Below are 12,124 nucleotides of genomic sequence, written 5' to 3'. Positions count from 1 at the left end.
CTCATGCTCTAACCACTAGATATGCTGTCTTTTTGTTGCTAGGAACAAAAAACAAAAAGGCTTGGTTTGCAGCAGTAATAGAAGTATGTCTAGAGCATATCTGAACTCCAAGCACTTCACAAGTATTTACTAACCCTCACAAATACCCCACTGAAGTTCTACTCTTTTTACTGATAGAGAAAGAGGTGCGGAGGGTCACATTCACCCCTGGGGCACGCTTGTGTAACTTGTGATATGTACAAGGGCTGTGGGTGCTTAACACTGTCAAAGTCAGATTCAAGGGTCACAGAATTTGTCAGACCACTCTGTTTATTAGCAAAGCGCTTTGCCAATGCACCCAGATATGTGAGCCCCCTGCAAAAGCTCAAGCTAACTTATTTATACAGATAAGCCAAAGCCAATTTAACATAAGAGACAAAAGGAAGCAGAAACTGACAAATATACATACATATCTTATTTGCATACTAACATTTACCAGTCTCCTAGCTCAGTAGCAGCTCTAAGTTAATTCGTTTGAGGACCCATTGTCTCACACTCTTTAATGTTTCTCTTCCTGACAACTATATTTCAACAAACCCACCAGATGCATTTCTTTAGTGAATTATAATTTTAATATAATTCATTCTACTTTCACAGCACCTCTAAGGATGAGTGCCTATATTCTCATATTAGTCACCCAAAAAATGAGATGCTCCAAACTAGTGGTTATATTTGAAAATGTGTGCTGGAATAAAATAGTGTCAAATTAGCACAAAAAGCTGCTAGGAAGTTGTGACCACAGAGGCCTATTAGTGACTTTACTGCTCTTGTCAGGTATGACAAACTCACTACATCTAAGACATTACTGTCATATTTACATATCAAGAATGAGGTGTAGGATATCAAATGAAAGCTCGTGACACACTGGTCAATAATACCATTGTGAAATATATGTATTAATACCATATAAGGAATTATGGATACTTACTGATATTTATGCTTTAAAATCTGTAACCAGACTAAGGGAGAAACAGGTTTTCTTCCAGACCAGAGGGAGGATAGTTATCTCCCTGATTCTCTAATGTAAATTGACCAGAGACAAAGGATAGTTCATTGTCGAAAGACCCTGGAGTCTGAACTACAGGGATTCATTCTGACTGGTGATAAAAACAATAAACTTTTGTGAGGATAAGGAGAAGCAAAAAGACCTTTTGGTTATCCTTCATTGAGAGAACAAAGAGATCATTGCTCTTTGCATCTATGAGTGATGGATCCCCAACCAAGCAAGCTGGTGATGCTGAGAAGTGGCTATAGGTGAGAACTGTTTAGACAAAGCTTGGAGCCTGCTAAGGCTATAGGTCAATACTTAGAAGCATGTTATACTTTTGTTTTATTTGTAACTATTTTCTGTTCTCTGCTTGGTATCATTTTAATCTTTGTTCTTTTTAAATACTTATTCTTGTTTTATTATGATGTCACATTAGTGCTGTTATGTTAAAGGGAGGTGTGCATCCTCAGCTGAGCTAAGAGGCTGGTGTGTATTTTGTCTCTTTGGAAACAGCTGAATTGGTCTGACTATGGGCATCTAGTGACAGGGCTGGATTCTGCAAGGAGAAGCTTCTGCAGAGTTGGGGAACTGAAATTTGCCTGAAAGGCAAAGTGGGACTGGTATAGTCCTAAGGAGTTTTTTGGGGGGGCTGGCTAACAGACTAGGGTGGCAGGGAGCTGTCACACAACAAATTCCTCTTTTGCTAAAGCAGAACGGTGACAGGGTGACTTAGTTCTGGACGCAGGGTCACTGAAGAAATTGTGTCTAGCATGATGGCTCAAATCCCACAGGTTATGGAAACGCACCATTGCACATCTCATAATGTTTTAAGTATGCAGTAGTGCGAAATTGATTTAATTTTTCTTTAACATTTTTAAATAGTTCTACATTCAAACAACAAAGAACAACAATGTAAGGTCAGAGAAAAATGCAGCGTTACCAAACACAAACTAGAGTACAGGAAGTGTGGCACCTATTCAGCAGAACACTCAAGCATGTTTTTAAGTCTCATTAGTCAGATCCTCAAATGCTGTAAATGGTCATCACTTCATATAAGTCAGTGGAGCAATGACCATTTACACCACCTGAGGATCTATTCTGCTGTCTTTAAAGGGATGTGTTTAGAGTTAAGCATGTTCTTAAGTGTTCTGTTGAATAGAGGTAAACTTAAACACTGGCTTAAGTACCTTGCTGAATTGGGGCCTGAGTCCTCTAAACCTTGGTGTCTCCTTATTTCCAGAACTAAATGCTTTCTTAGGATTTTGTTTGATGTTGTATATATAATATCCTTTACACCTATACCCTTTTTGTTCCTTTCCTTGCAGTACATCTTTTTTTTTTTCTTGTTGTGCAATTCCTGTTCCATATGTAAGTGATGGAGATACAGGAATGCCTAAACGTTGTACTACAAGGTGTTACTTAGCAAGGCAAGATGATGGAGCATCCCAGGAATTAATCTGGTCTGTGTATGTGAAGCTGAGACCTGTGTAGGTCAGACCACTTGTGTGTTCTTAAAATGCAGTTTTTTCTCTTGGTAAGGTAGACCTGCTTGGAAAGTTGAGAATCAGATAACCAAGAACTAATATCAGAACTAGGTCTGAGTTATTTAAATTGTTAAAACAATGTCCAGGATTGTACAAGCAGAGTTTAACCTTTCAATCACATAGACTCATAGACTCATAGATATTAAGGTCAGAAGGGACCATTATGATCATCTAGTCTGACCTCCTGCACAATGCAGGCCACAGAATCCCACCCACTCTTGCAATAAACCTCTCACCTTTGTCTGAGCTATTGAAGACCTCAAATCATGGTTTAAAGACTTCAAGGTGCAGAGAATCCTCCAGCAAGTGACCTGGGCCCCATGCAACAGAGGAAGGCGAAAGACCCCCACGGCCTCTTCCAATATGCCCTGGATTCCTTCCCGACCCCAAATATGGCAATCAGCTGAACCCTGAGCATGTGGGCAAGACTCACCAGCCAGATACCTAGGAAAGAATTCTCTGTAGTAACTCAGATCCCACCTCATCTAACATCCCATCACAGGCCATTGGGCCTATTTACCATGAATAGTTAAAGATCAGTTAATTGCCAAAAGCATGTTATCCCATCATACCATCTCCTCCATAAACATATCAAGTTTAATCTTGAAGCCAGATAAGTCACTTCTTTTGTTTGGTTTCAGAGTAACAGCCGTGTTAGTCTGTATTCGCAAAAAGAAAAGGAGGACTTGTGGCACCTTAGAGACTAACCAATTTATTAGAGCATAAGCTTTCGTGAGCTACAGCTCACTTCTGCCTTTTTTTAAAGTTTCAGATATAAACTGCAGCATTTTTTGTCTGAGAAATGAAAAATAGCTATTTTAAGCAACCTTCTGAGTAGCCTAACACATGGCATTGTGGCACAATTACTTATGTCATGTAATGTCAGTGGCTTTCCTTGATGTAACCTGATATAACTCAATATGCCAGAAATAACATATTGTGAGCAATCAGGAGGCTGGCTTTGATTAACCATACTGGGTATAGATGTGGCCAGTCTGTCTCTTGTGTTTGAATATGTAAACTTAGTATGGTATATATCTCGTTTCAGAGTAGCAGCCATGTTAGTCTGTATTTGCAAAAAGAAAAGGAGGACTTGTGGCACCTTAGAGACTAACCAATTTATTTGAGCATAAGCTCATCCGATGAAGTGAGCTGTAGCTCACGGAAGCTTATGCTCAAATAAATTGGTTAGTCTCTAAGGTGCCACAAGTCCTCCTTTTCTTTTTGGTATATATTTCGTCATCTATAAACTTTGTTTCCCACTCTTTGAACCTTTAAGAGGTGGTGGTGTTCCTTAGCCTTAATGTCATCCAGAAGGGTGAGCTCACTTGTGAATTAAGTCTGCCCTACCCCTGCACTCTGCATTAGTATTTCACGAGAAAAGTTGGCTCTTCAAACTGTCCCTTTTTCTTCATAACCTAAACTGTGTTCTAGGTTCCCTTTGAGTCACGAAGCAACGCTTAATGGTTGTTGTTTTTTAATCCCAGCCCCAAGAAAGAGGAGCCCTTCTGATCCCGTATATCCTGAGATACATAGGGGTGCTCTGGGCTGCTGTACTTTCCCACACTGGATGATTACTGACATGAGCAAGAACACACGCATTCAGGAACGAAGGAAATTACCGATTTTTGGAATTGGTTTGCCAGTGTCTTTAAGAAAGAGTGAGTTTTAAAAACTGTGCTGTGAGGGAACACTCCTTATGTTGCTTTGCTATTGGAAACCCAAGATTGGCTCCACATTGGTGTGGCTACCGTAAATTATACCAAGGAGTGAATGTCTGGTGGGTAGGGATGGGATTAAACTAATATAAAGCTGTTGGATTGACACACTTCGGCATGAAAGTCCTCCTTCCATAAAACAAATGCACAGAGGTGATGGGAGTGCCTGCTTCCCCACCTCACACTAGCTATATGGCATGGAACCACCCTGAATGATCCATCTCTAGGGGGTTTAGAGATAGATTTGGTCTCCAAACCCATTTAATCTTTGATCTCTCTGCTGAGTTTCTCAACCATGGTGCTGGTTACAATTACTGGACACTAATACACTAGACATTGGACACCAACTAATTTGCCTGTATGCTAGGGTTGCCAACTGTCTAATCACACAAACCCAAACACCCTTGCCCTGTCCCGCCCCTTGCCCAAGGCCATGCCCCTACCCTGCACCTTCTCCGAGGCCTTGCCCCCCCCACTCAGTCCATTCCTCCCACCTACCCACCCTCACTCACTTTCACCAGGCTGGGGCAGGGGGTTGGGGTGTGGGGTCTGGGAGGGAGTTGGGGTGTGTGCTCTAAACGGGGGCAGGGGGTGGGGTGTGAAAGAAGGTGCGGGATGCAGTCTCTGGGAGGGAGTTTGGGTGCGGATGGGGGTGCGGGATGTGGGCTCTGGGAGAGTTTGGGTATGGGAGGGGTGCAGGCTCTGGGAGGGAGTTTGGGTGTGGGCTCTAGGCTAGGGTAGGTAGGGGTTGAGGTGCGGGCTCCAGCCGATCGGCGCTTACCTCAGGCAGCCCCTGAAATCAACCAGCACATCCCTCTGGCAGCAGCTCCTAGGCTTGGGGGGGCAGGAGATCTCTGAGCCCTGCCCCTGCCCACAGGCACCATCCCTGCAACTCCCACTGGCCATAGTTCCCATCCAATGGCAAAGTTGGCGCTCAGGGCCGGGGCAGTCCGTGGAGACCCCCTTCCTCCCCCAGGAGCCACAGGGACATGCTGGCCGCTTCTGGGAGTGGCACGGAGCCAGGGCAGGCAGGGAGTCTGCCATAGCCCCACTGCGCTGCCGGACTTTTAGCACCTAAAATCTCCTGGTTTGGCTTCAGTAGCCTCCAGGAGATAGAGCCTGATTCCAGGAGACTCCCGGCAAAACCAAGAGGGTTGGCAACCCTACTCTACCTGGCTATCAAATCAAAATAGCTCTAAAATACTTCCAACCAGAGTTGGATTTAAACTAGAATTTCCTTTTTAAAATATGAGCATAAGTATGATTTGACAGCAGCATGTTTATGAAGAGATTTTCAGACAGCTCTTAAGATGAAGGGGCAGATGGTGCTGATGGAAGAGCATGGTTATAAAGAACTAGAAAGGATTTATGACAGACAGCAAGATCCCATATTGTTGTACATGAGCCAGAACAATGAGGATTCTCCTTAGGCCTTCATGTGAATCAAATGCACCCTGTAATCTGGGTCCCCTGAGGACACTGGAATCCTGGTTTGTTTAGCACATTGTATTAGAGACAAATCAGTTTTTGTTTTTAAATTCCCACTCATTTTGGCACCACTCCCTGGCAACCCCTGCACTGAGCTCACTGCCTTTTTGGTATGTAAAGGAGTTTGGGTGAGGACAGAGCTGGCAGAATTTTGGATTTGTTCTGAAACAGAAATGCTGCTAGGAAATGTGGCTGCTGTGAAATGAAACCAAATTGTTGACCCATTCTAAATCTTGGGGAATTGGCCACCTTCTCTGGGAGGTGAAAAGGGAGACACAATAAAGGCCTCCTAGTTTTTGCATTATTTTAAACTAAATTCAATCTCCCTTGTTGAGGTATTCTGAAGACCTCTGATCTTTGGAAATGTTTGCACCTTTACAGAACTCGGATAGCTTTGCACTCTGCTCCTAATAGTTTTCCACCAGTCACTGGTTTTGGTGATGCTTTAGAATCTGCGTATGAATTCTGAAATATTCTTCCCTTTCCTAGCCTGTGAACAATAATTCTTCGAATGCTTTGGTGGAGATGGCAGCGTATTCGTTGTTATATAGTTTACGCCCCAAATTTGTAACAATCTCATGCTTAATTTTATTGTCCGAAAGGCATAAATGCAACTTCAGTAAAATAAGGCCAGATTCTTTCCTGTTCTGGTGGTAACAAAAAGCCAGATGAAGGCAGCTGAGAATTTCTCCAGTGTGGATGTGATCTCAGCTGGTTCAGAGCTGACATGCCTGCCTCCACCCAATCCCAATGTACCTTTTTGTAGAGGGCAGTGCCCTTTGAACCTTTAGGCTGCTTTAACCTATTTTGGGGCTAGCACAGATCATCCAAGAAAATCAGGGAGCCTTAAGTGGTGGATCCATTGTTTCGTCTGGCTTCTTGGATTCTCTACTGGTCTTCCCAGTTAACTGATACTTGTGCATTTAAATCTCACATGTATGAAGTGAAATAGGGGTCAGATGGCTTGCAGCAACTCTCCAACCACAGTAGCTACAGAAGGGAAGTTTAGCAAGGCACGTTTTTCTAATCATTGTCTTTTTTGTTTGCCCCCCAGGGCAGGAGCAGACACCGAACGCTTGCACGGCTAAACAACATAGAAACACATACAGGGTCCAGGCAGGAGTCATGTACTGTTTTGCAGCATCTTCAGAGTCAAATCTAAGATGTCTCTTTGTTTTGTTTGCCCCGTGTCGGTATCTGGATGGCTTGGTAATGGGGGACAGTGAAAGCATCGCAAATCATATGTGGTGCTATAAAGGATTATTAGGGTGTGTTAACAAACTTGGACCAGTGAACTACTAAAAAGCAATCTAGTAAAACAAGCAATTTTCATTCCTTTTGTATCCTACTTCACATTCTAAACTACACTGGGCTATGGCAAAATCTACTTAATAAGTCTAAAGGAAGCCCTTTAATTCAGGACAGTTGCAGATGTTATGCTGAAAGACAGCTACCTGTAGAAAAGGCCCCATATTTGTTCTAGCTGTATACAAGTAGGATCTACAGAGTAAATGACTTCATCTTGTTGATGGATTTATGAAAGAGGTACAGAACAGAATAATTTTGGACATGGCTGTTTTCATGTATTAAGGGATGAATTCATAACAAATGTTTTGTTTGTGCGGTGACAATTCCCTTAACAAGCGAAGATGAATTGCCTAACTGAAGCTAAGCTATTGTATGATGAACTGTTTAGACAATAGCTGTATTAAATATGAAACGCATACATTGCAGACAAAATGCTGACATAGGGAGCGTTGAAATAAATGATGGTGCTGTTCTCAAGTCATAAAGATAAATGCTATGTTGAAAATTAAGTGGTTGTGTTCTCAGTGTGTATACGCACACACATGTTTGTGTAGCTGTCTGTGCACGTAAGCAACAGTCAGACTGGTTTGGTATTAATTGGTGTCTTTGGTAGTCTCAGCAGCGATGTAAAAGATTAAGTGGGCATGGAGAGCAGCTCCACGTAGATCACTGTTGAGCTGGAGAAGCTTGCACTGCTACTGCCCACTCTGTGATTGTCCTGTGGTTATAAAGGGTCTCTAGATACGTCAGCCCAGGCCACTCATGTGCACTAGATTCACTGAAAAAAAATTGTATAAGAATAAAACTGTAACATAGAGTTCCTAAGCCATGGAACACAAGGTGCCACAAGATGTTATTGAGTCACTGGCTGGTTATCTCCAGAGCCCTGGATCCAGGGTTCAGTTGTTACTTTCCGCCACACCCCTGTGCTGTGGACAATGTGGGGCCACGCTATCACAATGGGAGCGTCAAGAAATACTGTGCCTCAGGTACAGTCCTTCCCAGAGCTCCTGAATTGGCACAAGTCTAGCTCCTGCTACTCCCCACAATGGGGTGTGGCACAACATGCTGTTCTTTGTGGACGCTGGCATTGGGAGGGTGGGGATATGCTTTGATCCATCTCCTCCCTGCCTTAGGTGGGGTGGATAATAGCCAAGACGGTGTGAGCAGGGAGCGTGTTGCTGTGCAGAGATTGCAATTATGGCAGTCCCCTATGCAGAAGTATAGGGTAGGGGTTGAGTGGCTCCTTGTACCATCTCCCTTCCTGGCACACCTGTGTATGGCCTAGGCACACTCTGGTCCATTTATTTATTTGCTACTTCAGGCAGGGACTTCTACTATGTGAGGAAATTAGAAGCCAACACATTTTAAACTGCTCTGCTTTCATCTGGTCTTCACGTACACTTGCAGTTTGAATCTTCCCTTTCCCTCATTGTAGTTAGTGTGTGACATCTGTATATTTTCTGAAATTTCCCATTGTCTCCATGGGTCACAACGGAGCATACCAAATTCAGGACAAACTGCTGAGAAATAGGGCAGACACACTCCAAAGCTGGTGGTTATTCTCCCATAAGATATACCAATCCAGCAACAAAAGTAAACATCTGTCTCATCACACTGGTTAACAAGGATCAAAAAAGCAGCCTCCTTAGGTATTCCAGTTCTTGTACCACCACCAAAAACACTAAACTTAATGATGAGTAGGTATTTAAAACCAATGGGTTCTTCTGATCCCAAAGGACCAGCCACATACCCAGGCCAATATGCAACTCAGATCTTACCCAATAATCATGGTGTTGCCAATCCTTTAGTATCTAAAATCTAAAGGTTTATTTATAAAAATAAAGAAAGAAAAGGGAGAGAGTTAAAATTAGTTAAAGGAATCAAATACATACCAAAATTGCAAAATTCTTGGATCAGGCTTGTAGCTGTGTTGAAATAAATTGCTGGCTTAAGTCAAGACTCTGGTTGCTGCCAAATCATTGGAAGGTTCTTGCTCAGTCCCTTGATTAGAATGCTCCCATTAGTGTAAGTTCATAGTTCAGAGATCTGAGCAGGAAAGAGGCAAAATGGGCCTTTTATAGCTTCTGCCAAGTAAAGGGGAAACCCATTGGTCTAGTTTGTGGAAAATTAGAGGTAACAAGATGGTGTTTGGAGTCACATGGGCAAGTCACATGTCCATGCATGCTTTGCTTAGTCACAGTCAAGGCCGTTACCCTTACTCTACTTAGAACGTTCACATGAAAGCCCATGAGGTGTGGATGGGCATCGTCCATGGTGAATCGTGTGCTTTGATGGGCCATTCAGCTTGAATAGTCCTTTCATGATGCGCTGGCTAAATACCTTGTGGGTGTTACCACGTGAGCCAACACATTTTAAATACAGGTACATAGTTAATATTTATAACTTCAGACGCTAAAATGATACATGCGTAGAAATAGGATAATCATATTAAGCAAATCATAACTTTTCCATTGACACCTGACTTGACACACTTTGTACAAGATCTGTTGCCGTTATATAACAGTGGTAGCAATGATCTACATGTCATATTTTAATCAGATAACGTCACACCCATAAACCAACAGAGGCTGAAATTTTCAAAGCCGTTTAAGTCTTTTCATCACAACTTTCATTAAATTCAGTGGAAGTTGTGCACCTACATCCCTTACGCAGCTGTGGAAACCGCAGTCGGCAGGTACCTTAGTGGCCTCAGTTATTTGGTCATCACAGCATGTATTTCATACACTGTCCAGTGCTTTCTGCATTAAGATCACCTTTTTTTGGCAAGGAATATTTAGGATTTAGGGTCTATTTTTCATCTGGGTCTTAGCCCAGCCTATGTTTATATATACTGGTTGGGGGAGGCAATTTTGGGCCTGCAATAAATTTTTAGGCACAAACAATAACAATTATAACACTAAAAGCCCCATTTAGATTTGATACAATTATAGGAACAAAGCATTTTGTTCTGAAATCATTAGCCTAATTTGCAGAATATTTAACATGCTAATCTTTGAGCCCACAATTGATGGCCAGCACCCCCAAAACCAGAAGCTGTATTGAAAAATGACCCCCAAATTTTGTGTTTTGAAGAAATAAATAGTTGTTTAACAAAGAAGAATCATAGAACTCAAAGGGACCTCAAGAGGTCATCTAATCTAGTCCTCTGCACTCAAAGCAGGACTAAGTATTATCAGGACTAAGAAAGATGGTCTCATAGCTTAGGCACTAGACTGGGACTTAAATATGGGTTCACTTCCCAACCTTGCCACAGACTTGCTATGTGATTGTGGGCAAGTCACTTAATCTCTTTCTGCCTCAAAGTGGGATACTGCTTCCCTATCTCATACGGCCGTTGGGTACATAAATGAATGTTTGTTGGGCACTAATATGGCCCATAAGCTCATTGTATAGTAGTACCTACATAAATGTAAGAGCAAGTAATTTCCTTCGTGAGGTTTTGTGCTCAAGTTGGGGTGCTGAGCTCATGTAGAGTACAACAGGATACATGTCTATTTAGTTATTACTCTTAGTATGCAACAAATAAAATGGAAATAAAATAGTCTGCTTTTTTTCTATCCTGCCTTTGGAACCTGATATGCAACAGGTTCCAATATGGAACTGGAAGTGGGGAGCTGATGATGAGGTGCAACTAAGATGGGAAATTGAGAACTAATCCTGCATTGGCAGGGAAGAAATGAATGGTCTAATAGGTCTTTTCCAACTGCAATTTCTACAATTCTATGAACATTATTCTCACGTTGTGGGCTGGTAAATGTGTTCACACATGGTCTTGCAAAATATTAATCTGATGGTATCAAAGATTAGTCTGTCCCTCTGTCCAGGAGGAGGGAGGCTTAGGAGTGAGAGGAAAGAGTCTGGCTTTTGATTGTGTGCTCTGGTTACATGGCTATGTTACTAAAGCTGCAGAATTGGAAAGGAGATATTTGCTTTATGCTTAAGAGGCTTTATTGTTTCTAAACTATATTTAGTTCTGTAATCTTTCTTTTGAGATGGGGGGAGGAGTATCGGGGGGGCACCCTAAGAATGCTGCTGTCCTGATTAGTTGGGGAGGAAGGGGTTAAAGCCACGTGGTGGACTCTCCGAAGGGGCAAGCGCTGTTGTCAGAATAATGTTTAGCCAGGTGTTAATCTGTGCCTGGAGGGAAGTGCTGGAATTCATTATTCATCCCACTGGGGGAGGTCCTGGTTCTGGGAGGCTGCCAGGTCTGAAGCCAGCCTCCTGGCTTGACTGACATGTGCCATTTGTGATGAATGCAGCTGACGTCCATTTGAGGAATTCTCTTGTCAGGCAGCCAAGCTGACAGAGAAACACAGAGTGAGGCATTCAGAGAGCACCGTTTCAGAAGGCAAGATCGCGCTCAGCATTAGGAGGGCACAGAGGGACAAAACTGGAGCCACAAAGGGAGAACCTCTTTTTTGTTTTTTCTTTCCCTTTGCCAGCCCCCTACAATCCCTCACCTCTCTCAAGTACTGTTTGGGAAAACGCTGGCTCTGGAGGAATCTTGCTGGCACACTGCTGTTCCTCAGCAGACTAGCTTTTTTCCCCCCTCAAGGGCAGGAGGTGAGACAATGATCAAGTCAAGTTGGTTCTATGTCAAGTTCAAGTATGCGGAGAAGGTAAGTCAATATGTTTTCTCTTCCAGCCTTTCCCAAGGGAGATGAGCGTGTGTATCCCTCCAGACCCCATCTCTTGACAGGCAGTTCTCGCCACCAGCAGAGCTGATGCTGCCTAGAAGTTTCACTGGTGAATGCATTTTCCCATGGCTTAATTTTCTGATGAAATCCAGCACAGTGCAGAATAGTCACTTGAAACCTGACAGGTAGCAGGCAGCTGGAACTGTAGCATGGTGGAAGGAGAAGAAAATCTTGGATCTAGTTCCTAAGGCAGTCTCTTTTAAAACAGCAGTTGTAAAGATGTGCTTCTTTTCTTGCGTGTGGGGATCTGAAGACAGAAAGATATCTTGTTCCGTGGAGCTGGTTATGAGATGTGACCTGCTTCTGTGCGGAAATGGG

The 12,124-nt window shown here is 42.9% G+C and overlaps 1 protein-coding gene across 10 annotated transcripts in view; it reads left to right on the top strand.

Moving 5' to 3' along the window:
* The window catches only part of AUTS2 (activator of transcription and developmental regulator AUTS2), a 993,348-nt gene that overhangs the window by 322,849 nt on the left and 658,375 nt on the right, over positions 1–12,124 (top strand). Inside the window, exon 1 of one of the 10 annotated variants that reach the window (XM_073315301.2) lies at positions 11,423–11,728. The exons of the other annotated variants lie outside the window; for them this stretch is intronic. Within the exon in view, the coding sequence (XP_073171402.1) occupies positions 11,681–11,728 (48 nt within the window). The 5' untranslated portion in view covers positions 11,423–11,680. Of the gene's footprint in view, positions 1–11,422; positions 11,729–12,124 lie in introns of those variants that run through there. 10 annotated transcript variants of the gene reach the window in all.

Source organism: Lepidochelys kempii, chromosome 17, assembly GCF_965140285.1.
Source record: "Lepidochelys kempii isolate rLepKem1 chromosome 17, rLepKem1.hap1, whole genome shotgun sequence".
Lineage (NCBI taxonomy): Eukaryota > Metazoa > Chordata > Testudines > Cheloniidae > Lepidochelys > Lepidochelys kempii.
This window is presented reverse-complemented; position numbering and strand designations above follow the sequence as displayed.